General features: G+C 48.1%; 1 protein-coding gene across 3 annotated transcripts; it reads left to right on the forward strand.

Annotated features, from left to right (window-relative positions):
• Positions 1-599: 599 nt before the first annotated feature.
• On the forward strand, positions 600-26,740 carry sbno1 (strawberry notch homolog 1 (Drosophila)). Of its 3 annotated transcripts, none has more exons than XM_035391222.1 (33): positions 600-927; positions 3,344-3,460; positions 3,604-3,702; positions 4,960-5,272; positions 5,686-5,724; positions 5,940-6,040; positions 6,553-6,649; positions 7,489-7,649; positions 8,350-8,483; positions 8,961-9,051; positions 9,173-9,334; positions 9,548-9,683; positions 10,044-10,149; positions 10,561-10,714; positions 12,918-13,100; positions 13,516-13,613; positions 14,094-14,242; positions 14,704-14,901; positions 15,378-15,560; positions 17,312-17,484; positions 18,098-18,229; positions 18,536-18,671; positions 19,222-19,334; positions 19,496-19,567; positions 19,859-19,958; positions 20,602-20,676; positions 21,139-21,285; positions 21,588-21,682; positions 22,439-22,525; positions 23,046-23,183; positions 23,415-23,491; positions 24,321-24,514; positions 25,392-26,740. In XM_035391222.1, exons 2-33 carry the CDS (start codon positions 3,344-3,346, stop codon positions 25,532-25,534), a joined length of 4,203 nt encoding a protein of 1,400 aa, XP_035247113.1. In that variant the 5' UTR covers positions 600-927; the 3' UTR covers positions 25,535-26,740. The 3 variants fall into 3 exon arrangements, with proteins under 3 accessions (XP_035247113.1, XP_035247114.1, XP_035247115.1); XM_035391223.1 differs by having other exon boundaries at positions 4,963-5,272; XM_035391224.1 differs by lacking the exon at positions 5,686-5,724.
• Positions 26,741-27,123: the final 383 nt, after the last annotated feature.

Consider the following 27,123-nt stretch of genomic DNA (forward strand, 5'->3'; position numbering starts at 1 on the left):
TCCGGAAGCATGTATTGCATGGCAACCAGTGAGACTTATGTGCAATGCCATGGAAACGGCTGACTCATTATTATCCTGTTCAACTGAGTGTGGTCAGACAGGACTGGGCCCATGTATGTTTGACAATGTAGTGATGTCAGAGGTTATCAGAAAGCACAGCATAATCCACAGCATAATATCTGTGCATTGTGCAGTAGTTTCTGTGTAGGCTGTGCTTGTGTGTCTTTATGAAAGAGAGTTTTACCACCATCTATAAAATAACTAACAGTAATAGATAGGTTAGGGATACATAGCTCATATAATTCCCATGTCATATTGAAATCTAAATACAACAAACACTGGTCCACAGAAACCCTTACCAAATAAGATAATACAGTTTTTTGTTTGAATGGGGTTAACTACTGCTGGAAAGCAAAGTTCCTGCACACATACAGAGCCTTCTCTTTACATTTAGGATTTTTAGATCGTTTAAAACAATGTAATGAAGAAGACCTTCTCAAAATGGCACCTCGACCTACTTTGCAGTGGGGTCATATTCGCGGTAAAGGAAATACGTTATCCTACGTCACTTCCTAAATAGAACATCACTTCCTGTGAAAAGACCGTTGGTCACGTGATCCCAGCTTACTTGTCTGCTTCTCCGATCGGTCTAAAATATGAAATATATCATTGAAATGGGCGCTTTTAATGGATCACCGCGTGTAGCTTGTCTGCATCTCCATAAAGATCTGTTTGGAAGCCGTTCATTCGGCTGTAACGGTAGAAATTCGCTACTGGAAATTTCTCCTCTCGGGGGTGGATGTCACGTGACCAGCACGCGGGTCTGGTCGTTGGGTAAAGATGGCGGCGGGTGTGTAGAAAGCAGCGGAGCGAAGCAGCAGCGAGCCCGAGTCGACCGCAGTGCTTGGAAGCGTCGAAAGCCCACAAGTAAGTGCTTCAGCAACACAGGAAAATCCGTAAACAGTCGCCAGATTTCCCAGGACTCCCCTCGTGTGTACATAAATTCTTAAGATAATGTCAATTGATCACAAATGTATTGTTTTATTTTCGTTTTGCCGGAGCATTGTACGGTGACTGAGCATATTAGCTAGCTTGCTCGCTAACAAACAACAAGACGAACTGGCAGTTTACACTGCTACCCAAACTGGCACATGCCGGTGTGTGAATTCTGTCAATCGCGTAGCTTATTCTGTGTTCCTCAGGCAGCTATACATCCCACTCTAGTGTGTCGAAATCAAGAAAACCTCGGGACTGGTAGCTAGCTAGCTTACGTAGCTAACTATTGTGGCAATATGTAATATTTAGCAAATAGATCGAATGCTAGCTGGTAGCCCGATTGTCTTGTTAATGTTTACAGGATTTGAACAGCTACTCACTAACAATATAGTTTTTTTCTTAAGTTGACTACAGTTGTCCAGAATTCATGTATTTAGGAAGCAAAGTAACGCCAAAGCCAGTTTGTTCGCTGCATGATGCATGCTGCAGTTAACGCTGGTGTACTTGTCACATTGAACTGAAGTTGGTGGAGACCTTGCATTGATCGTGTAAAAAAATTGGTTGGCTTATTTCTAGCTTGGTAAGATACCTAGTATCACTTTTACTTGTTTACTTGCTAACAAGCCAGCAGGATGGCTAACCAGCGTATCTAAATAATTATAATGGCAACCTTAGCCGCATAGCAGCTAGTTTATAACTAGTGTCTGTATTAACCAGGTTGCTAACGTTAGCTAGCTAGCGTTACTGGAGACATTAAATTGTATTTCGCTAGCGACCTGTATGTAACTAAGTTACGTCAGACCCGGAAGTGTAGCTTACTATGTTGTGTGAACACGTGTGTGAATCGATAAGGCGATGTGGCTGGTTAGCGAGGTAAATGTGTGATTTCGTACCCATAAATTGAAGATACGTGCTGTGTTTTGAATTCATCAGCTCTTCCTGTTTCTAGATCTGACGGAACAAGACATTTACCTCGGACGAGAATGTAAACCATCTTCATTTAGCTAAAGTCTAGCTAGACGCCTGATTGAGAACTTAATGGTCTTCGTATACTTGATGCTGGTTTCTGTCATGCTTGCTGTGCGTATGAACGATAAGGTGTTTGTTCTACGTATTTTAAATGGGTACAGCTGGTATTTTACGCTGCCCAGTTTCCAGTTGATGAGGGCACGTTGGGTGCAGATTGCACACGTTGTCCTCATACCCAGGGTTATGGCCAGTGGAACTTCTGTCGTTACATAGTAACGTTATTCATCTTCACGTTGTAACTAATTACTGTTTTGTCAAAATGATAGCCAGATAAGTATAGCAGTGCTCAAAATGCTTGCGACCAGGACTCAACGAACTGGCTGGCTTTAGCCAACTTTCTTGCTTAATGTGTCACATTCGGTTTTTTCCTCTGGCCGCGTGCTTTACACCTAAACAGTCGCTATGGCATTGCTATTGTCTGATGCCTGGTGACGTTTACCTTGTTTAGTTCTACTTTAGTTAAAAAGTCAGTGCTATAATTTCCGTTTGCTGTAAAACTAGAGGGCAACTGTCCCCTTCTCAGAAATCACGCAGCGGCCCCACGGGTTAATTCATGCATGGAAAACGAAACCTGTGTTCTGGTAGCTCCTGGCTAGCGTGCTTAAAAGAAAGGGACACTTCGCATAAGGTTTCCGTGCAGCAACAAATGCTCTCGTCAGATGTCCTCGTGTGTGTAAGCAGCTGTAGGTCACATGGAGGTTGAAACTGGAGTAGAGTTTTTCAAGCTAGCATTCTGGGGGAGGCTGTTTACCGCCGTTTCTCTAGGTTATTTTTTAAGGGTAATTGGCCTCTTGACTATTTATGCAAAATGCATTTTAAATACATTTCTCAACATTCTGAAAGCAGTCATTACCTAAAAGTGATTAATATCTGTGTATGCCTTTGTATGTATACATTAAGAATTTGGACTGTAGTCACTGTTAAAGTTTGCAAGTAATATCTAATGGCTATAAGTTATTTGTAATTATTAATATGCAACGTAACGTTTTTAGCTTCATGAAAATTTTGTGCACTGTGGCATTAAGTGATAATGTGCATCACCTTTCCTTTATAACCCCTGCAGTGTGAGAGAGAAACGGGAAAATAAACCTGCATTGTGGCTGAGCGTGCTCCACTCTTCCTCAGGCTAATGTGCTCACGCAGTGGCTCTGCTGATCAATACTAAGAGTGGAGTCACGGGCCGTTAGCAGGCCGGGATGGCGGACTACGCCGCCATTTCCGCCTTTAGCGCAGGTTAACAGTGGAAACGCACTAGCGCTGCCCTCGAGTTGCTAACCTGTACGCCTGCCTGCCTGTCTCTGTTTCGCTATCTGCGCAGATGATGGATCCCGGACAGGATTTGCTTTTGGCTGCGCTGAGTGAGAGCGGGATCAGCGCGAACGACCTTTTCGACACGGAGCCTCCCGACGCAGGGCCGCCGCTACCTGCACAACAGGTAGGGCCGCGGATACGCTCCGCTTAAGGGCTTGAATAAGAGCCTGCCCTATAGCGAGCCATTGACCGTCATATCAGCGTGCTTGAATGAGTTCCATTGTTAGCACCAGACGCTCACCTGCGCTTTGTGATTTGCCCTTTCAGTCAGTTCCCATAAGCACCTTGGATATCGGCCCGGCAACCGATGCAGTCACTGTGAGGCACGAGCAGGTTGCTCCACCTACTCCTACAGTCACCATCAGGGTAAGAGCTACTATTAACCTTTACACTCACCCTCAGTGCAAGAGCTACTATTCACCATTACTCACCCTCAGTGTAAGAGTTCCCAGTCACCATTACACTCACCCTCAGGGTAAGACGTCCTATTCACCATTACACAGTCTCAGTGTAAGAGTTACTATTCACCTATACACTCATCCTCAGTATAAGAGCTACTATTCATCATTACACTCACCCCGAGGGTAAGAGCTACTATTCACCATTAGACTCACCCTCAGTAATCAGTAATTTATCATTTAATCAGGAAAATGAAAAAAGGAAAATTACATTCTGATGTGCAAAGGAAGGCCGCTGGTGGCCTTGTCTGGTGGAAGTGACCAGTAATGAGCTGGGTGTGTTGAACATTGCATTAGAAACTCAAATTAGCTACAGTTTTACTCCCAACAATGTAGAGCCTCCCCCTTGTGTGTGTGTTTGTGTGTGTGTGCGTGCGTGCGTGTGTGTGTGTGTGTGCGTGTCCGTGCGTCCCTCCCTCCCTCATTCCCCGCACCATGTGGATGGGTTGAACCAATGCTTTGCTTATTGGCCATCCACTCATGACATGTTTAGGTGCCGTGAATCGGATCATTTTGGTTACGTCGGGTGGTTTTGTTCATGTGTGTGTCTGCCTGTTTAGAGCTCTTATTGTGTATGCAGAGCGATGCTGTATAGTAAACAGACATGCTTGTTTTACTGCATGTCTGTTATCATTTATACCTTTGTGCCTTTTTCGCAAAGTAACCCTCAGATCCACCATTCTGATTGTACTTAACATCAGCAGATATGGTGAATCAGCAATGCAAGTCCTTTTCACACCAGTGCCAGTGTGGCCCTACCTTGTATAATCTTGACTGATCTTATTTACCACATGTCATTGTCTGCCTTGGAATAGTAATTAAAGTCAGGCAGGTCATGATTGAGCTTCCTGGCTGACTGAAAATGGCTGCTCTAGCAGGTGAAATTATTTAGAATGCTCAGCACAGCATTGCAGGGATTTGACCCCCACCCCCCGATCAATGATAAAATACAGAGCCGGGGGCAAATAAGCGAAGCTATTAAGCGCCTTCCTAGGCTTGGGGGAGGGGAAGCAAAGCACAGGTGGCCCAGAGATGTGAGGTGTCCAAAAGTATTTTGGATGTATTTCTCCATTGATGAGGAGTGGTGGCCTCGTGCTCCTCCAGCTGTGTTCATCTGAGCTGTGGGACGACTCACTGCTCCTCTTCCTCTGTCCTCCCTCTAAAGCAGAAGCCTCAGCCCTCCACCACCACGTTCGTGCTGAACCAGCTCAACCAGCTGCCTTCCCTGGGGACGATCGTGGTGACCAAGCCGTCCGCGGGTGGCACCACCTCCCGGCAGACCATAACCGTGGCCAAGGTGGTGCACTCGGCCCGGGGGCCCGGCACGGCAACCGTGCGGGCGGTGGCCCCCCCCGGCCGCGAGCAGATCCAGCTCAAGGACCTGCTCAAGACCAGCAACATCAAGACCAGCAGCCTGGGCGAACTCATGAAGCTGAAGCCGCCGCCCAACATCGCCCAGCCCGTCGCCACGGCCACCAGTAAGCCCCACCCCCACCCCCACCCCCCGGTCCCGTTGGCTTTTCACGGCTGTTTAGCTCACAGTTGCGGCGGTGAGTTTGGCCTCTGCCTAGGCTCAGCTGCTGGCTCGGTGGCCAATCAAGACGCAGTCACCGGGCCACGATTGGCTCCTGTTGCTGGTCGTCAGTATTTGTGTGTGCTGCCTGCTTTTGTCGTTTTCTATAAGTAAACCTTGTGCTGTCTCAATCTTTCTTTTTTTGGTACATAGTGGATTGTAAACCTGATTCCCCAACCAGTCGTTGCTTGAAGTGTGCCAGTTACTGTGATTGGATGGTGCTGATTAATATGATTGGATGGCGTTTGTAGGGGTTTGTACAATCCCCGCATGTTCAGGTTTACTTGCTGTGAACTGGGACCGTTCTTCCTCTTGCAGAAATAATTCTGGTGTCTACAAAGATGGTGAATAAATCAGGTAGGGAAGATGCGAGTGTTGTAGGGGCTGGTTCCACACTTCACCGGGTGCACTGGGGTGCAGGCGTGTGGGCGTCTGCAGGGTCCTGGGGCACACTACCCTCACGTGCACCTTACAGGGTGATTCCATTCGGCCTCTCTGCCTGCTTCTCTTGTTTTGGGAACTTGCGTCCATAAGCGATTTCTCTCCCCCCTGATTTTTTCTCTCTCCTCCAGCCGAGCTGAACAACGGCGTGAAGAAGGACGTGACCGGCAAGGACGTCGCCAGGTTCTGGGTGAATGACGACCTCAAAATGCGCAGCTTCTCGCCCACGCATGTGAGTCTGAGCACTGCGCAGCCATGCAACCATGCAGCTGCGCAGCCAGCCTGCAGCCCGTGCAGCGCATCTAGCCAGGCCACGCCGCATGCAGTCAGCCCATGTTGCACAGCTGCACAGTTAGCAGGTGCTGCGCAGTTCATGCTGCATCCAAGTAGCTGCATGCTTTATATAAAAACTTTTATATAACAAAGTTTGTAGCCTGTGTGAGATTAGGTTGAATACGTTAGCCTGTGCAGCGCACCCGTGCAGTCAGCCTGCGCAGCGCACCTGTGCAGTTAGGCTGTGCTGCACAGTTCATGCTGCGTTCGAGCAGCTGCATGCCTTATATAAAAACTTTCACGTAGCCAGGATTGTAGCCCTGCGTGAGAATAGGTTGAATACGTTAGCCTGCCTCTTAATTGTTCACCTCACCAGCAGAAGGGCAGCTTTCTTGCTTTAAAAAATGCTTGCTGTTCAGATTCTTGTAAATTCTTTTATTTTATGTTTGGTCTGTAAACATTTGCTTTTAGAAAATACCTGGAATTAAAGAAGAGGAAGAGCCAGAGGAAGAGGAGGAGGAAGAGTTGGGTCACGCCGAAACGTACGCTGAATACATGCCCATGAAATGTAAGAGTTGCGGAAGGGATTGTCTTCCTGACCAGGCCCTGGCTTTTCGCCTGTGTGATCGCTGTGTTACGTTCTTGCTTCTACCCCCTGAGGCTGATCGCCAATTACGGTGTGTCATCTGTTCTGGCCAGCAGCGTATCAGAGATATGTGAGATTTTAAAGTCATTTAAAATCATCCAGTAGCATATGTTAGTGTGAAACATATTTATAGTGCACACTTGCATAGAGTATTCTATTACCTGTGTTCACCTCTGTGAACCAGTGGTCAGTGAAAGTGCCAGATTGTGCTTCCTGTTAGAGGTGCATCAGAGGGAGTCGGCACAGACGTATTAACCCTGAGGGTGCTGAAGGCATTGCTCATTATTGGGGCATAATTACAGATGGGGCTGCCAGTAGAGTGTAGCTACCCCTGGGTTCCTATGCAGATGTAGAGGTTCTTACTACATTGTATTTATTTATTTATTTTCCCTTGATTGTTTTTTTTGGAGGGTTTAAGCTCTGTCTTTCCAATTTAAAGCAAATATATAGCGATTTAAATTCCGGGCGACATAGCTCAGGAGGTAAGACCAATTGTCGGCCAGTCGGAGGGTTGCCGGTTCAAACCCCGCCCTGGGCGTGTCGAAGTGTCCTTGAGCAAGACACCTAACCCCTAACTGCTCTGGCGAATGAGAGGCATCAACTGTAAAGCGCTTTGGATAAAAGTGCTATATAAATGCAGTCCATTTCCAATATATATATTTTTAATACAAATTTCCTGTAAAGTATATTCATGATAGTGTTTGTAATCAGATTATGCATGCAAATTTAATAGAATTGTCCCCCCCCCCCCCTCCCCACAGTGAAAATTGGGCTGCGCCACCCTGACCCCGTGGTGGAGACCAGCTCACTGTCCAGCGTGAACCCCCCCAACGTCTGGTACCGGCTGTGCATCCCGGAGGAGACGATCGACCGGGGCTGGCTGTCTGCCCTGCAGCTGGAGGCCATTACCTACGCTGCTCAGGTATTACAATAACAATGATAATTATAGCAATAATAATAATAACACTTTTGGCAGCTTTCTGTAACACTTTACAAAGAGCAGAAGAAAAAATAAAAATGGGGAAAATGTTTGCGCTCCGTCTGCAGATTTCCAGTGCTTTTTTCCTCATAAGGTTTTCCATTTGTGCAGAAAATCATTTCTGTGTTTGTCATTAGCTTAAGAGTGTTTGACGTTTTGTTTTACGAGGTAAATTACACCCGTTAACTTCGAAATTCACGGTTGAGATATTATGTGCTTCAAAAAAGTTCCTTGTCATGTGCAGGCAGGGTATTGTGAAACTTGACTGGTGGTGATGTGAACATTGGCGGAATGCGACCATTGTTGTAGTTTCGATGCAGCACCTTGTTGGCAACCTATTTTTTTAAAGCATGTAATTTATGCTGTAGAACAAAAAAAGTAACCCTTTTAAGCTTATGTTTAGTCACAGACTAACTGAAATATGAAACCTTATGCGGAGGTGGGGGGCGGGGGCATTGGAAATTTGGCGGGGGGACCCGTAGCTCAACAATGCTAACTCTCTTCCGGGTTCCACTCTATACCTATTGGATAAAGCGGGCCTAACTGTGCCATTTATCTGTTTAATCTCCTGTGAAGCAGCTTCTTTCTGGCACAGGCAGGCCCAAACACGCGGTAATGCTCCTCGTTTATTTTCCTCTTAAAGCAACACGAGACATTCCTCCCCAACGGGGACAGGGCGTCCTACCTGATAGGCGACGGGGCCGGTGTTGGGAAGGGCAGGACCATCGCCGGGATCATTTACGAAAACTATCTCCTGGGCCGGAAACGCTCCCTCTGGTAAGCACCCCCCAGGAATCTGAACTCCTGTTCATGCAGCGTCTGAGCAGGAGGGCTGGCGTAGGATCAGTTTTCCCCGTTTGTCTGCCCTATCTCTAGCCATTGTGGGGGTAAAGAGGTTGGCTGATCCAAGATCTGGGCCCAGTATGAATATAGACCTAGATCTACAATGAGGAGCGGCTGGTGTAGGATCAGTTTTCCCTGTCTGTATTTGTAACGTTTAAGCTCTTGTTATTGTATTGGATTGTATGTTGACACCTTGTACTAAGGCAAATTCCTTGTACATCGTACTTGGCGAATAAATAATTCTGATTCTGTTAACCTTATCCATTATGGGGTGAATGGAAAAACTGACCCTAGATCCGCACTCGTATTGTGAGGCACCTTAAGGACATGGGTGCTGTTTTTAGGTGTTGGAGAAGTAGGCAGACCAAGGTGGCCTCCATTAAAAATGTGACTTTTCTTTCTTCTATCCAGGTTCAGTGTGTCGAATGACTTGAAATACGATGCAGAGAGAGATTTGAGAGACATCGGGGCAAAAAACATTCAGGTCCATTCCTTGAATAAGGTAACGAACGAGGCTGCAGACTTTCAGTTTGTGTGGGTGTTTACCAGAGCAAAGCATCTAAACATCACGGCTGTTCTTTCTGTGTTCAATAGCTGTTGTATTTTGTTTCCCCCCTCCTCAGTTTAAATATGGCAAAATCTCTTCTAAACACAACGGAAGTGTGAAGAAGGGTGTGATTTTCGCCACATACTCCTCGCTGATTGGAGAAAGCCAGTCCGGCGGGAAATACAAGACGAGGTTCAAACAGTTGCTGCACTGGTGCGGGGAAGATTTCGACGGAGTGGTATCCTTCAGACATCAATAAAAACTGTCAAAAAGGACGTTCTAAGAGGCGTAGAAGCCCGAGATGGATTCCTGACCACCACCACCACCTTTACCTAAAATGCTTATTTATTTCTCATGCTGTTGTATTTTCAAAATTGTTGAGGATAACTTGTGATATTGGTCTTCCGTAACGGCCGTAAGATTTGTCTTTGACCAAACCTCCCCCCCTCAGATTGTGTTTGACGAATGTCACAAAGCGAAGAACGTCTGCCCCATCGGCTCGTCCAAGCCCACCAAGACCGGTCTGGCAGTGCTGGAGCTGCAGAACAAGCTGCCCAAAGCCAGGGTGGTCTACGCCAGTGCCACAGGTGGGTCTCTTCAACCGCCAGTCCGACCAATTAGACCAATCCGATGGCTCCTACACTTCCTCTGCCTCCCCCGAGTCCTGCTTCCAGTCCAATGGGGGGGCCTTATGTGTTCTACTGGTGTATATGAATATTTATTAAGAGGCGCGTCCTTACGCAGAAAAATCCACTGCCATGGTGGTGTGATTGGTCATGCTTGGAGTGATTCAGCTGAAGGTAAGGAGGAAGAACTTTGGATGTTGGGAACGGGGAGCGCTCTGTTGGTCTGAAGAAGCTGTGCTTTCATGTCCTGGCTGCTGTTCTGCATTAGTGTGGGTGAAGAGGAGGGTCTGATGAAGGTGCATTCGCTCTTGCTGTTCGCAGGTGCCTCTGAGCCAAGGAACATGGCCTACATGAACCGCCTTGGAATCTGGGGGGAGGGGACCCCCTTTAAGGAGTTCAGCAACTTCATCCAAGCTGTGGAGCGCAGGTCAGTGGGGAAACCTCTAAATCTTCTCTTCCCCAATTCGAAGCTCCATTGAAACCGTCCAGCCTATCAAATAGCTTGGATGGTTTCCATGGTCACAGTTTTGGTCCTTTTCCTCTTGGAAGTTACTGTAATGGAAGGCTTTCTTTCCAAACTGTTTTGTCCATGATGGAAGTACCCCATTATTTTAAGAGTTTATTTGCATAATTCATATTTTAGTGTTTTCCTGCTGATGATTATTTTCACAGCTTATCAGCACAAAGTTAGGATATCCATTTTTTTTGGCATTTTCCGGTTCTCTTGAAGTAGTGGGTGTTTTCATATGCAAGATATCAGTGTGGGGGTGGTGGGGGGGGGGGGGGGGGCAGGAGAAGCTCACATAAATAATTTCACGATGTGTTTAAATTACTTCAGAGGTGTGGGTGCCATGGAGATCGTTGCCATGGATATGAAGCTGAGAGGGATGTACATCGCTCGGCAGTTGAGTTTCACCGGGGTAACTTTCAAGATCGAAGAGGTCCCTCTGACACAGAGCTACATCAAGATGTACAACAAAGCAGTCCGCCTGGTGAGGGATCACTCGCTCCTCACCCACACTGGCAACCGTATCATTTCCCAAACACACGGATTATGAGCAGACTAAGGCCTTGTAACTCATAGAGATGAATCCGCGGTTATGAGCCATAAACATTTTTCTGTTTGTTTAAAAAAAACCTGCCTGAAGCAAACCTGGCAGTGGATACGCTTCCTGCTGCCACAAAATCTGTGAACTGTTGGGGCTTCAAAACATGCTGTTAAAGCTAGGAATAGAACAAAATGATACTCTGTGTAATGATTTCATGCTTAATGTTTCGGTAGATTGGAGCCTAAACATTTGTCACAATGTGGGTTTTTTAGTTTTATTTTTTTTTCATTGTAGTATATAGTTATTTTTCTCACTTTATGCAGCAGGAAAACTTAATCTCTATACAGTTTGTTGCTCAGTGTAGATTGTCAAGATTCTTAAATTGGGCAGATTGTAAAAGCCCAAATTGCCATGGCAACTCTCTTCCTTACATGATGTCTGTGTGGACCACAGCCAGTCCTCAGATCAGAGTAGGGCTAGGCGATATACCGTAACAATAATTATCCAATATAATAACAATCGTCACCTTTGTGTGGTGTATTACCCTTCTTTTTGTCTTCTCTTTAATTGTGATTTGGTAGTGAACAACCACGCTTCAGAGCCTGTGTGAAATGCTTCCAGACAAAAGCGTCACCTTGGTTATCTATTGGGTGACCATAAAACAACCAATCGGCAGCAAGGCCTTGCAGCTTCTTTGTAATTGGTAAAAACATATCACATGATCTCATGGACGCTCGCAGTGATGTTCCTGACAGAGGTAGCTTGGTTTACGTGGCGGGTGATGCTCCTGAGAGAGGTTCCTTGGTTCACATGGCGGGTGATGCTCCTGAGAGAGGTTCTTTGGTTTACATGGCGGGTGATGCTCCTGAGAGAGGTTCCTTGGTTTACATGGTGGGTGATGCTCCTATGGTGGGTTGATGCTCCTGAGAGAGGTAGCTTGGTTTACATGGCGGGTGATGCTCCTGAGAGAGGTTCCTTGGTTTACATGGCGGGTGATGCTCCTGAGAGAGGTTCCTTGGTTTACATGGCGGGTGATGCTCCTGAGAGAGGTTCCTTGGTTTACATGGCGGGTGATGCTCCTGAGAGAGGTTCCTTGGTTTACATGGCGGGTGATGCTCCTGAGAGAGGTTCCTTGGTTTACATGGCGGGTGATGCTCCTGAGAGAGGTTCCTTGGTTTACATGGCGAGTGATGCTCCTGAGAGAGGTTCCTTGGTTTACATGGTGGGTGATGCTCCTATGGTGGGTTGATGCTCCTGAGAGAGGTTCCTTGGTTTACATGGTGGGTGATGCTCCTATGGTGGGTTGATGCTCCTGAGAGAGGTAGCTTGGTTTACATGGCGGGTGATGCTCTTGAGAGGTAGCTTGGTTTACATGGCGGGTGATGCTCCTGAGAGAGGTTCCTTGGTTTACATGGCGGGTGATGCTCCTGAGAGAGGTTCCTTGGTTTACATGGCGGGTGATGCTCTTGAGAGAGGTTCCTTGGTTTACATGGTGGGTGATGCTCTTGAGAGAGGTTCCTTGGTTTACATGGTGGGTGATGCTCCTATGGTGGGTTGATGCTCCTGAGAGAGGTTCCTTGGTTTACATGGCGGGTGATGCTCCTGAGAGAGGTAGCTTGGTTTACATGGTGGGTGATGCTCCTATGGTGGGTTGATGCTCCTGAGAGAGGTTCCTTGGTTTACATGGCGGGTGATGCTCCTGAGAGAGGTAGCTTGGTTTACATGGTGGGTGATGCTCCTATGGTGGGTTGATGCTCCTGAGAGAGGTTCCTTGGTTTACATGGTGGGTGATGCTCCTGAGAGAGGTTCCTTGGTTTACATGGTGGGTGATGCTCTTGAGAGAGGTTCCTTGGTTTACATGGTGGGTGATGCTCCTATGGTGGGTTGATGCTCCTGAGAGAGGTTCCTTGGTTTACATGGCGGGTGATGCTCCTGAGAGAGGTAGCTTGGTTTACATGGTGGGTGATGCTCCTATGGTGGGTTGATGCTCCTGAGAGAGGTTCCTTGGTTTACATGGCGGGTGATGCTCTTCAGAGGTTCCTTGGTTTACATGGCGGGTGATGCTCCTGAGAGAGGTAGCTTGGTTTACGTGGCGGGTGATGCTCCTGAGAGAGGTTCCTTGGTTCACACGCCGGTTCTGTTGCAGTGGGTCAGCGCGCGGGAGAAGTTCCAGCAGGCCGCCAATCTCATGGAGGCCGAGCAGCGCATGAAGAAGTCCATGTGGGGCCAGTTCTGGTCGGCCCACCAGAGGTTTTTCAAGTACCTGTGCATCGCCTCCAAGGTGCGGAGAGTGGTGGAGCTCGCTCGAGAAGAGGTCAAAAACGGAAAGGTTTGTCCTGGTCTTTCTACACCGCCTCCTCCTCTGCCAAACAAAAAAACAAATGGAAAAACAGATATTTTCATGGGAAATTTTCATTTGTTTTTGTTTCTTTATTAATGTTTTTTTATGCATTGTCATTTTTTGTTTTAATTTCACACATACAGGGTTGTGTTTATTTATTTTTGGGAGCAGCTGTAATTAGCTCCAGGCTGCATGCTGTTTTTGGATGTGGGTAATCTAAAGACTCTTGGCTCTGCGCTGAAATGCAGCTGATGAAAGGGCGATTGTGTGGAGTCCCACCTGTGGCCACAAATGATCACACGTGCACACGCGTCGCCTTAATGCGTGAATGGAAGACCTGTGTGTAAACTGAGACTGATGTGGCTCTCTCCTTACGGCTGATTGGCTGGCTGCTCTCCCGCAGTGTGTGGTGATTGGCCTCCAGTCCACAGGAGAAGCCCGAACACTGGAAGCCCTAGAAGAGGGCGGAGGAGAGCTGAACGACTTTGTGTCCACAGCAAAGTAGGTTTCAAATTGCGAACGCACCGTACAGCCAGCACAGAAAGGCTTGGGATTCATTCAGTAACGTAAAACATGCACGAGTTTGCAGTTCTCCTGCACTGTATAGCAATACCACTGTCCACTCCGACTAGCTCAAGTATAGAAACACGATGGTGTTTCTGTTCAGTGTAGTTAAGATTTGTCTGTTTACTTTGTAGCAGTGATAGTGTTCATGTTGAGTGCAGTTTGTATTTGTGTACTGTAGTGTCTGAGTGCAGTTTGTATTTGTGTACTGTAGTGTCTGAGTGCAGTTTGTATTTGTGTACTGTAGTGTCTGAGTGCAGTTTGTATTTGTGTACTGTAGTGTCTGAGTGCAGTTTGTTTTATGCAGTGTAGTGTATGGGTGTAGTTTGTTTTTGTGAGTGCTAGTTTGTTGTGACTGGAACTAGGGTTTAAGTGTGTTGTAGCGTCTGTGCTGAGGGTGCGTGCCCTCGTCTCCAGGGGTGTGCTGCAGTCGCTGGTGGAGAAGCACTTCCCCGCTCCAGACAGACAGAAGCTTTTCAGCTTGCTGGGCATTGACCTGTCAGCGAAGAAAACGCCATCCCCTAACGACAGTGCCTCCACAGACCAGAAGGGCAAGAAGAGGAAAGGTACCCATCCGCCTCTGCTGCTGTGCTGCTACATCCAGCCAACAGGGTTCCCATTCAGAACCCATGGAAATGGTTGGAAAATCAAGATAAATTTAAAAAAATGCAGTTTTCTTTTAAAAATAAAGGAACAAAAAAACAAGTGAAAACACATTGCTCTTTCTCTTAAGCCGGTAGTGCTAATGGATTGTTTAGCTCACTGGTTTATCTTTTGGTCACTGGAAGTGTCAAGTGTCTGTCTATTGTAGACACTGAATATTTTAAAATAATTTATGCTCCAAAATGTCCCAAGACTACAGTAGCCCCCTGACTATTCCAGCGCAAAAATTCTTTTTTATTATATGTCTGTAAAATAATAAAACTGGCAGTCTGTGAAAAAGTTATAAATCGGACTTGAGAGAGAGAATGCTGGGTTGTTGCCATGCCGACCGTTGCGCGCCTCGCCCCCCCCCCCCCGTCCCCAGGTCAGGATATGAAGAAGGAGGCGAAGAAGCCGCGGCGGCGCGGGGGCACCTCGGGCAGCAGCTCGGACGACAGCGGCAGCGACTCGCAGGCCTCGGAGAAGGAGGCGGAGAGCGACGACAGCTTCAAGTCCGTCAGCTCCGGGGAGGAGGACGACTTCAACCCCTTCAGGGAGGAGTCGAGCGCGGACGAAGAGGACGGTGAGCACCGTGGAGATTCAGTTTCGCCCTACTGTGCGCTAACTGAGGGTTTCGCTGTTCCGCGCTACTGTACGCTAACTGAGGGTTTCGATGTTCCGCACTACTGTACGCTAACTGAGGGTTTTGCTGTTCCGCGCTACTGTATGCTAACTAAGGGTTTCGCTGTAACACACTACTATACACTAACTGAGAGTTTCACTGTTCCACATTACTGTGGACTAACTAAGGGTTTCTCTGTTCAATACTGCTGGCAAGGTACTGATAAATACATAAACAATTTGGCTTATTCTGTCCAAAATATTATTTTACACCTGAATGTGTGAAATAACATTTTGGTTTATGTATTGTATTTTGTTTTAAAGAAGGAAGAATACTTGAAACTAGTACTTCAAAACTGTGCTTTGGGGATTGATTACCTTGACCACCCTGCCCCCTGCTCTTGGAATTCGGTGTCAGGCATCCATCTTGTTTTCCAGATCCTTGGCTGTTCAGGAAAGAGCACAAGAAAGGCAAAGAGAAGAAGAGTAAGAAAAAGAAGAAAAGCATCGATCCGGACTCCATTCAGAGTGCCTTACTGGCTTCAGGACTAGGCTCAACGAGGCCTGCCTTCTCAGCCCCTGCCGCCAAAACCCCTCTGAGCACCACTGCACCCACCATAGGTGAGCCTCAAAACCCCTCTGAACCCCAAAACCCCTCTGAGCACCACTGCACCCACCATAGGTGAGCCTCAAAACCCCTCTGAACCCCAAAACCCCTCTGAGCATTGCACCTGCTGTAGGTGAGCCCCAAAACCCCTCTGAGCACCACTGCACCCGCCATAGGTGAGCCTCAAAACCCCTCTGAGCACCACTGCACCCACCATAGGTGAGCCTCAAAACCCCTCTGAGCACTGCACCCACCATAGGTGAGCCCCAAAACTCCTCTGAGCACTGCACCCACCATAGGTGAGCCCCAAAACTCCTCTGAGCACTGCACCCACCATAGGTGAGCCTCAAAACCCCTCTGAGCCCCCAAAACCCCTCTGAGCACTGCACCTGCTGTAGGTGAGCCCCAAAACCCCTCTGAGCACCACTGCACCTGCCATAGGTGAGCCTCAAAACCCCTCTGAACCCCAAAACCCCTCTGGGCACTGCACCTACCATAGGTGAGCCCCAAAACCCCTCTGAGCCTCAAAACCCCTCTGAGCACTGCACCCACCATAGGTGAGCCCCAAAACCCCTCTGAGCACTGCACCTACCATAGGTGAGCCCCAAAACACCTCTGAGCCTCAAAACCCCTCTGAGCACTGCACCCACCATAGGTGAGCCCCAAAACCCCTCTGAGCACTGCACCTACCATAGGTGAGCCCCAAAACACCTCTGAGCCTCAAAACCCCTCTGAGCACTGCACCCACCATAGGTGAGCCCCAAAACCCCTCTGAGCACTGCACACTACAGTGAGCTATTCCTCTTTTTCAGCTGGGTTGCCTGATGGCACTTGATTGGTTGTTAATCAGTACCGATAGAGCTGCCTGATTGGACAGTTGGGCAGCTCACTGCAGCCCTGCATAGCTCTCTTCCTCTGTGGTGGGTGCAGCAGCGGCCGGTTCTGTCACAGAGCTGTGCAGCAGCAGCCCTGCTGGACAGTGTGAGCTGGTTTTGCATGCTACTACCCCCGGGTTTGCTTGGCCTGCGTTCTGCTGAATCTAAAGCAGCGCGGGGCTAACTGAGGTGAAGAGCGTATTAAAGCTGTACTGCTGCACAAGTCGGTTTGCACGAGACATCCCACAGTTAGGTCTTTTGCATACTCTACACAGACTCTTTGCTTGCTTTCCATTAGTGCATTTATTGGCTGCTTTTAGCTCTGTCCTGACGTCATAAACTACTCATCCACACAGTGGCAGCCTAGGCTAACCTAGTAAGAGCGAATAACCTTTAAGAGGGCAATTTAAATACGGCTACTGTCAAGGAATAATTGCTTCTGCACTTGTAGGTGTTGTTCGAACGCCCCTTACCAGAAACCAGGACTTGTTGCTCAAGTAGAGTATGTAGAAGGCTTTACCCAACATGGCTGCTGATGGTGTGGTCCTGCCGTGCGTTTGTTTTTTAATTTCACACCATTTACCTGTTAACCATTAGTCAACCCCTTTCCCTTTACCCTCTACTTTGCCCTCTATCTTCTACTATACCCTTTACCCTCTACTTTACCCTTTACCCTGTACTTTACCTTTTAGGCACCAGTCAGTTTCCTACATGTTTCTGACAAATTTGCAAACTGACAAACCTCAGTTTTCACCTATGATCAGAATGTTTGTGTCACGCGAGTGCGTTTTGGTTTGTGCCGTGTTTGATGGAAGGTTCTCTGGGTCTGTGTGTAAGACATGGGCGGACAGCGGCGGTGGCGGTCTAACGGGGGGGGCCTTCTCTTTCAGCCAAAAAGGAGAGCGAGGACGGGGGGTGCGTGACCAGCCAGGACGCGGTGGAGGACGCCCAGCAGATGAAGAGGCAGCTGCTGGAGGAGCTGGAGAAGCTGGCCGAGGAGCTGCCGCCCAACACGCTGGACGAGCTCATCGACGAACTGGGAGGGCCCGACAGCGTGGCCGAGGTGGGGCCCCTCCCAAAACCTGCACGGGTCCCGGGACGGACATGAGCACAGATATAAAGCATTACTGTTTACCCCCTGTACATTTCAAAATGGCTGTCAGTGTAGAACGCAGTGTGGGTGTAGTGCAGGTGAAATTTCCCTGTCCTGAGCGACGCCTTAGCTATGTGGGGGTGGGGGGGTCTCTGTATTTGTGCTTAAACTTAATCCAGTTCTTTGGTCCTTAATCCTTTCAAGAAAAAAAAATTGTGAACCTTAAAAATTGTTCTTACATTGATCACCCCTAGTAACAATACTTCAAGGGTTTTACTGTGGATTGTGATTGGCTGTCACACCCAAGATATTGATGAAACTATACAGAACAATGCAAGCAGGCCATTCAGCGCATCTAGGCTCTCCATTTCCCTACAGACTGGATTATCCAGCACTGCATCTGTAAATGACTGAACTTTAATAGATCTTTCAGTCCAGTCAATGTGCTAAAGACTGTTAACCCCTCTATTAAATCGGTTTTGAATTATGAATGACTATTGGTTGTAACGGTTGACTATTTGGTTGTAAAGTTTGTAAATTGCCTGCAATAGTTGATGACTATTGTTTGCCCCCCCCCCCCCAGATGACGGGACGCAAAGGGAGGGTGGTGAGCAATGAGGACGGCAGCATTTCGTACGAGTCCCGCTCCGAGCTGGACGTCCCTGTGGAGATCCTCAACCTCACTGAGAAGCAGAGGTTCATGGAGGGGGAGAAGGTTGGTCAGACACTCTGCTCTCACAGTCACATCCACATCCTCTCTGAACTGTCGAACGTACCTTTCTGCTTTTTCCAGGGCAATGTGTGGTTCTATGTATTTCTTGTATGTTTTTTACTGAAACTGTTCAAGTTAAGTACATTGCTCGAGGCTATGCCCTATTTAAATTTTCCATGTTTTCTAGTGTAACTGTGTGTTTGTTTTTATTGCGCTCTGGGAAAAAGTGCTATATAAAGAAAATACTATTGAATTGATTTGCATGTCATTTTTTAACGTTTGTTTTTGCTTTTTTGTCTCCACACATAGAACATTGCCATCATTTCGGAAGCTGCCAGCTCGGGCATTTCGCTGCAGGCGGACCGCCGGGTGAAGAACCAGCGCAGAAGGGTGCACATGACTCTGGAGTTGCCATGGAGCGCTGACAGAGCCATCCAGCAGTTCGGTAGGTGGTATTCTCCCTGATTTATCCCAACTTCCTCCTCCTCCGGCCATTTTGGCTCCAAAGAGCAAGGCCTGTTCTGGAGGCAGGGTTTTCCCCCTGCCTATTTATTTGCTTTAAGCTGATAGTTGCTGCACACAAGCCCTGCTGGCTGAATAGCACTTACTGCAGATGTTGGATCTGAGAGAACGCGTTCTGCTGTTATGTCAGGCCGCGGTGCAGTATAATGGGTAAGGAGCTGGTCTTGTAACCTGAAGGACGCAGGTTCGATTCCCAGGTAGGACACTGCCATTGTACCCTTCAATGCTTACTTAACCTGCATTGCTTCAGTACATATCCAGCTGTATAAATGGATGCAATGTAAGTGCTATGTAAAAGCTGTGTAAGTCGCTCTGGATAAGAGAGTCTGCTAAATGCCTGCAATGTGATATAATGTCACAGAGCCTGTGGTTGGGATTCTGAGTGGCTGATCGGCTCCACTTGCAGTGTAATAGTTTTTTTTGTGTCGCGGTTTGCCCTCATGGAGCCCGTCTGTCTGTCTTACCCCGTTCAGGAAGAACGCACCGGTCCAATCAGGTCACAGCTCCGGAGTACGTGTTCCTCATCTCAGAACTTGCAGGAGAGCAGCGATTCGCCTCCATCGTGGCCAAACGACTTGAAAGCCTGGTGAGTAGCAGCTTCACAGGTTTCTGATTATGACCGTCCCCGTGTGTGTGTCTGACTGTCCCTCTGTGTGTGTTTGTGTGTGTGTGCGTGCCTGCGTGATGGTGTCTGCGTGTGTCTGTCTTGTCCGTCTGTCTGGGTTAATCATGCACTCTCTCTGCCAGGGTGCGCTCACACATGGAGACAGAAGAGCCACAGAGACCAGGGACCTGAGCAGGTTCAACTTCGACAACAAGGTAACCTCGCTCTCGCCACCAGACTCAGCTGTGTCCCATCGAGCCCCTGAGGACTCAGACGTGTCCCACTGAAGCCCTGGGGCTGTTAGAGTTTCACCTGAATGCATTTTGAGAGTTTCACCTAAACGCATTCTGAGAGTTTCACCTAAACGCATTCTGAGAGTTTCACCTGAACGCATTCTGAGAGTTTCACCTAAACGCATTCTGAGAGTTTCACCTAAACGCATTCTGAGAGTTTCACCTAAACGCATTCTGAGAGTTTCACCTAAACGCATTCTGCCTGTTCCTCAGTACGGACGGAACGCCCTGGAAATCGTCATGAAGTCCATCGTCAACCTGGACTCTCCCCTCGTCTCTCCGCCTTCCAACTTTGACGGCGATTTCTTCAAAGGTATTGGGGATTTCTTCAAAGGTATTGGGGTTAAACTTAAACATTTGGAAAAGGTGTTTGGATGGAATTCAAAAACGCTGCTGTGAAAAAAAAGGCTGAAGGACATTTGGATAAATCAGACATTTCTGGTGACCCAAGGCCATATATTATTGAAAAAGCCTTTTGCGCTTAGGGTATGATCTGTGGAATATTAAGTTTGAATGTTCTTCCACGCCCTACCTCAGTTATATGATATTCTTTTTGTTCTGTTATATGGTCTCAGATCGGGTTGTGGAACGACATTTTGGCCCAGGGTCTTTTCTGTAAAGTTGTCATGGTCTTACGACGAGCACCAAGTACTGAGATCCAAGTGTTCTTATGTGCTGTAGTGTTAGGTGTGATGGGGGAAAATTAATCATTTCAAAGTAGAATATTGTTAGGGGAACCTTTTATTTAGCTAGCATAAACCGAGCAATCCTATTTACTAGGATTCAAAATTGAATAAGGTTCTCAGGCAATGCCTGTCTGACGAGCAGAACACAGACTTCTATTGACTTACTTAAATGTGCTTAGTTAAGCAGATATTAACTTTTAGAAAATAACGTCACCCAAGGACAAATGCTGCCGTGTCCCGTGTGCTAATCGCGTTATTTTCTCCCCACAGAAATTCGGCATGGATTGATCGGTGTGGGTCTAATCAATGTGGAAGATCGCTCGGGCATCCTTACTCTGGACAAAGGTCAGACATGTTGTTTTGTGTTATTTTAAGGATATTTGCAGGTGCTTTGACTTGCCTGGGTATGGTGTCTGTGTGCTTTTTATTTGTCAATCTGATCGGTACTGGAGGACGGGAAGTGGCGCAATGGCATTGTGCACCAGCCTGAAGGTTATTCTTGAAGCAGGCCCAATTTTACTGCCGTTTTTAATTTTTTTATTTATTTACGTATACGAGTTCCAGATGCTGCTTGGTGTGGTTTGTATTTTAGGCTCACAGGAAGTACTCATCAGATTTCTAAGATCACAGGAAGTACTCTCTCACCAGAGAGACCAAGAGACCATCTAAATGCCTCGTCATGCTCAAGTTTGGTTGTGATGGAACAGGTCTACAGATCAAATGCAGATTGAGGTTTCTAAATGAGGGGGAAAAAAAATGAGAAATGAAAACATTAGTTTGCAAGCTTCTCTTTTGGCTCCTGGGCAGATTACAACAACATGGGGAAGTTCCTGAACCGGATTCTGGGGATGGAGGTGCAGCAGCAGAACGCCCTGTTCCAGTACTTCTCTGACACGCTGAACGCCGTCATACAGAACGCCAAGAAGAACGGCCGATACGACATGGGAATCCTGGGTAAGAACTGAACCGTTCGCCTTTTATTCCAGCGCCGGGTCAAGAAGAGCTGTCACACACTATACAGGAAACATGGAGAGCAATGCTGTGCTACAACGTACAGTGTATCACGGTTAGCCGTGCTACATAGGGGAGCATATCACTGTTAGCCAGGCTACATAGGGGGGCATATCAAGGTTAGCTATATCAGTTAGCCGTTCTGCATGGAAGGGATGCTGCTTGGCCTGTAAATTAGCATGTTGCCATGGCAGGTTTAATTTCATTGGGCAGAAAGTTTCAGGTGCTGTTTTTCCTCTCTGCAGACCTGGGCTCTGGGGATGAGAAGGTGAAAAAGGTGGAGGTGAAGAAGTTTCTGACCCCAGGCTACTCCACTTCCGGACACGTGGAGCTGTACACGGTAAGTGTGCACCATCAGGGCTACGATTCTTAATATTACTGTGCGAGTGCATGTCCCTGAGGCTGTTGGGTATTCACAAAGAGTTTTTGCAACAAACTGCTCCTGTCTTAACGTACTGTTGAACAATTTCAGATAGATAGCTTGGCCTTGAGGGCTGTAATTAAGGGCTGTAATTTAATCACAAAAAACTTCATTAACTCTTTGAGCCCTTTGACATTTTTTTTTGGCCCTCACTTTAAACAAGCTTCTCTAATGGATAACCCCTCATGCACCCCACATTTTCTTCACAAGACTTGTCCCTATCAGGAAATGTCAAGCTTTTGCCTGTTTATGATATGTATTAGTTGTTAGGCCCTATTATTTGAGGTTGAAAAAAGTGTTCACTTGAGTGAATTTACATAAGTCCCAATGTAACAAACGCAGTTTGAGAATAACTGTAGGTTTTGTAATGTCTGTAAGATGATGGTTATATTTCAATAGTTATAATAGTCAATGTAGTAGTAGAAAATATAAATAGTAACATTCGTATGTTACTACACAAACAGGAGGAACAACACGTAACCTATTAGAGTGGCGCTATTCACGTCAGTTTTGGTTTCACTTCGTCCTCAGCTGCACCTTCTGCATGGAAATCCCAAGTGCACTTTCAGTTTCACCTCCTGAACCTTCACCGCTGCCATTTGAATGAAGTATGACTTGAAGTGGCAGTTATGCTCTTGCATTGTGGGTAATGTAGGCTTGCTCTGCTTCCTGTAGATGAGCGTAGAGAGGGGGATGTCCTGGGAAGATGCCACTTACATTTGGGCCGAGCAGAGCGGACCAGACGATGGATTCTACATTCAGGTGAGGGCGCGTACAGTCGTGCGAGCTGTTTTCTCCAGATAGTTTCTGCACTTTGTTTCCCAGTTCCTCCCGCATTTGGGATGCCCAAAGGTTCACTCCCGAAACCCATGCTTCTGCCCCCCTGCTGGTGGAGGGGAGTGTAGACAGGCACTCGCTCTCCTCTGAAGCATGTGGTATGACCAGCTGCTTCTTTTCACACCGTGGCCCACAACCCAAGCTTTGCACAGACGTGAGTCAGAGGCAGACGCTTCATGTGCAGCTTTTGCAAGCAGACCGTGGGCGCCTGAATGATCAGCACGGGGCGCTCTGATCCCTGCCCACTGAAATGTCCCTATCACCAACCCTGCCGTCAGTTACATTATTATAATCACGTGTGTTGCCCTGCCTACCGTCAGCATTTGACACGGGATTCAGTCCACGCACTAGACTAGACCAACCCGTGGTCGGGATTCAGCCTGTCCACTAGAACCCAACATGAGCCCTAAAGAATCTGTGTTTTACTTGTGTGATACGTCTCCAGGTGAGGAACAATAAGAAGACTGCCATCCTGGTGAAGGAGATCAACACCAAAAAGAGGCTCTTCCTGGTTTACAGACCCAACACAGGGAAGCAGCTCAAGCTGGAGACCTATGCAGACGTCCGCAAGAAGTGCAAAAAGGTAGCGGCAGCCCTGCAGCCTGTTCACACGCAGTCTGATGCTTCCACACCGGCAAGTCGCACAATTCAAACGACCACACGCTCCTGCGCACCGGTCCCGAAAACCCTTGAGCCTTGTGTCTGTCACTGTTGGGTTGTAAGCTAACCTTTCCTGCCGTTTAAAGCGCACCGGACACGCACACACGGGACACGCGTGTGCCTTCTAACATGTGAACCACTGCTGTTTTCTCAGGTGCTTTCGGAGGATGCCAAACAGTGCTGGATAGAGCAGTACCTGTCCTCAGCGGATACCTGCTCTCACGCCTACTGGTGGGTAACCGCACGCGTGTCCGAGGCCCCTAACGCTGTGTAGCACTTGTGCCTGCTAAAGTCTTTATGATCAGTGTATGAGACCTGAATCAGTGTCTGAAACTTGAATCAGTGTCTGAAACCTGAATCAGTGTCTGAAACCTGAATCTGTCTGAAACCTGAATCAGTGTCTGAAATCTGAATCAGTGTATGAGACCTGAATCAGTGTATGAGACCTGAATCAGTGCCTGAAATCTGAATCAGTGTATGAGACCTGAATCAGTGTATGAGACCTGAATCAGTGCATGAGACCTGAATCAGTGTCTGAAATCTGAATCAGTGTCTGAACCCTGAATTAGTGTCTGAAATCTATGTTTCTAGTGTGGCTCATCCAGTAGAACAGGGCTATTCAAACATGGTTCCTGAAGGGTACGGTCTGCCGCCTTTCCCAGCTCTCTGGGACCTCCGGAAATCCTCAGAGCAGTGCAGGTGGACCGAGCGGCTTCAGCTGAGGCGGAAAGGGGATTAGGAGGGAAACGGGTGGTGCAGTGCCTGATGGGAAAAGAACCCTACAGACAGAGTTAAAAATGTTCCTGATTAAATTGCGCACTCGTGTCCCTGGTGGCCTGCTAAATGTGAACACAGTTTAAACTCATTCAGACACAGACGGCCCCCTGCATGGTCCCCGGGAGACGGTGGAGCCCGGAATGTGTGTGTTTGACGGAGTGCAGAATGCGTCTAAAACTGTTGGTGTTGGTGCGTGAACGTGAGGAGTGTCATGGCTGTCCGTGAACGCCGCCGCGGCCGCCGCCGTTAACCTGGCGCTTCTCTCCCTGGCGCCGCCCTGCAGGCGGGGGAACTGTAAGAAGGCGTCGCTGGGGCTGCAGTGCGAGATCGGGCTGCGCTGCCGGACCTACTACGTCCTGTGCGGCTCGGTGCTCAGCGTCTGGACCAAGGTGGAGGGCGTCCTGGCCTCCGTCAGCGGCACCAACGTCAAAATGCAGATCGTCCGTTTGAGGACGGAGGACGGGCAGAGGATCGTGGGTAAGCCAGCGCGCCCGTCCGGTCGAGCACAGCCCAGTCTATTTTATTTACCTTTAATTTACCAGGCAAACCCTGCAATGTAACAATAACAAAGACGTTGGTCAGAATTGTGTGAACAATTTACAGCGGAAATGAAAAACGGCAGTGTACTTCTGTCGCTGTCAACAATGTTTAAAATGATCTGTTGGAAGTAGCGTGCCGGATCAAAGGTCATTTTGTAGATCATTCCAGCTGTATGGTGCAAAGTGGCAAAGGCTGTCTTTCCAAATTCAGCAGCGGGTTGAGGAACTGTGACTGTAGAGGGGAAATAATCCTGATATCGGAGCAGAATTTAGCCCATCCGAGTCTCCACCCATCCCCCCTTCTGCTGACCTGCCCCCCTGAACATTATTTAATACTACCCCGTTTTAATCCCTGTGCCAAAACCCCAGAATTTGTGTTGGCCATTTATCGTGAAATTGTGTATAAGTGGACACAGCAGGTAAATGAAAGAGTTTCTTAATAGTTTTTTTTTTCTTCTCCCTCCTCTCCCAGTAAATCCAGTCTGGGCCTGTAGTTGTAAAGTGGCTCAGCCAGAGTTCTGATCTCAGATCAGTTTGGTCGTTTAGCTTGTTATGGGAAAAGTTAGGGTGTGTTAGACCTGTACTCCTGCTATGTGCGCTTTATGAGTATGGGCTGTGTCATATTAACTGTAAAAGATCTTGTGTTGGATGGATTCTGCTCTGAAAACACTGTCCCTGGATCAGTTTCCTCCCCCTCCTCCCCACATAGGTTAAGGTCAGGATTGTACTCAGATAAGCTGATCCTGGATCATCTGTTGCTAAGGGAGGGCCATGTCTGACCTGCTGTGTGTCTGCATGTCTCTCTCCCTGTCCAGGCCTGATAATTCCAGCCAATTGCGTGGCCCCGCTGACCAACATCCTGTCGTCCTCGGACCAGTCCCAGCAGCTGGCTGTGCAGCAGCAGCAGATGTGGCAGCAGCTGCACCCGCAGAGCATCACCCACTACGCCAACGCGTAGTGCCCTGCGCTGGCCCGCCCTGCGGCCCTGCCACCGACAGGCCCCACCCTGACAGAACCCCGCCCCCCACCCTGACAGGCTGTGCCCATGCCCACTCTGGGCTCTTGTCCAAAGAGGCTCTTAGCAAAGTTGACTTGGAAGGCTTAACGCCACACGACACACTGCACTCCAGGCCTATGCCCCTCCCTGCTTCCCCCCCCCGCCTTTTTTTTTTTTTTTTTTTTTAAACCCCCCCCCTCCCCCTTTGTGTGACCTTTGATTAGCTGTCCTTTGGGCCTCTGTTCATGGCTATGGGTATTTCCTCCCGGGCTAAAGTGCTTGGACTTTGGATTCTTCACACGACACGATTTAACAGCGCTCAGGGGTTCGCTCGACAAAGCAATCGCACTTTCTCAGACCGACGTGCTTGGAGCACGGCCTTCACAAGCACCCCCCCCCCCCCCCCGTCAGCTAGCGCGTACGGAACCCGTCTCCAGCGTGACTGCTGGTGTACCGTTACCCCCGGTAACCCCGGCGTCTCTAGCGTCGGACCCGCGCCGGACCACTCTGGGCGAGCTCGCCTGCTGCAGCGTGCCTGACTGCCTCTGCATGGTCTGAACTCCTTTCTCCCCCTCCTCTGTCTCTCTCTCTCTCTCCTCCCGCTGAAGAGCTCAGCCTCGCTGAAAGGCTGGACTCTGGGGTGCTCACCTTCCGCGTTCGGTATCACAGGAGGGCGTGGAGCGTGGCTTTGAGTTGAGACGTTCGCTCGCGAACTGGAAGCGTCCGCTTGCGGCGGGTCGGCTGATGCGTGGCACGGCTCTCTCGGGTCCTGTGGGCGTGTCTCCTCCCCTCTCACCTGTGCTTTAATACCGGGCGCCCCCCCCCCCCCCCCCACGGCCCCAGCGGGGGCACTTCCAGCCCGTGCTCTACTTTCTAAAGTTCTTTCTTTTTTTCTGGATTAATTTCTGTAAATGTGGCAACAGGATGGATTTACTGCTGGGATTATATTTTGCTGTACAAAATGTGTATAGTCGCATATCTTAAGTATTGGAAATGTTTTTGCTTAAAAGTGAAATCGGTGTTTATAACATTTGAAGGACAGTTTCATTTCATGCTTGCACGAGTTGCACTACTGATTGATTTGTTGTACAAAGAATCTGTTAAGGCAGGATTTCCACATCTTGCTTATGACCAATAAATCTGAAGAACAAAAATTTGTAATTTGAAGTCACTGTGTGTTGTGTAATTGTTGACGGGATCCTGGGTGACTTGGTGTTAGTGGGTAATGTTCAGCCTGGTTGTAATTTTCACCAGAACGCAACCCAAAAACTGATTTCTCTTTTCGGTCGCATTCTGGCCTCTGCACACTGCACGGGACTGCACGAGGACAGCTGGAATGGGGAAGCGGTCGGATCTGCAGTGTAAATCACACGTTGGCACAACATTCCCTTTATTCCTCTATCAAGAACTGAGCCCCCGAAGTGCAGCACTTCCTGTCTTTTGTGAATCTTGGTGCAGCTGCTTGTTCGTGATGCAGTCTATTGACTGCATGACCGAAAATTAATCCACATGATCTGTAAAGCGTGAAAAATACCACGCGCCTTCTTTGC

This window comes from Anguilla anguilla, chromosome 14 (genome assembly GCF_013347855.1).
Source record: "Anguilla anguilla isolate fAngAng1 chromosome 14, fAngAng1.pri, whole genome shotgun sequence".
Classification (NCBI taxonomy): domain Eukaryota; kingdom Metazoa; phylum Chordata; class Actinopteri; order Anguilliformes; family Anguillidae; genus Anguilla; species Anguilla anguilla.

Coding starts and splice junctions, on each gene's coding strand:
- sbno1 (XM_035391222.1), top strand. CDS start 3,344: ATGATGGATCCCGGACAGGATTTGCTTTTGGCTGCGCTGAGTGAGAGC. Junction 6,041..6,552: donor GCAGCTTCTCGCCCACGCAT/GTGAGTCTGAGC, acceptor ATTTGCTTTTAG/AAAATACCTGGAATTAAAGA. Junction 19,335..19,495: donor CCAAACGACTTGAAAGCCTG/GTGAGTAGCAGC, acceptor TCTCTCTGCCAG/GGTGCGCTCACACATGGAGA.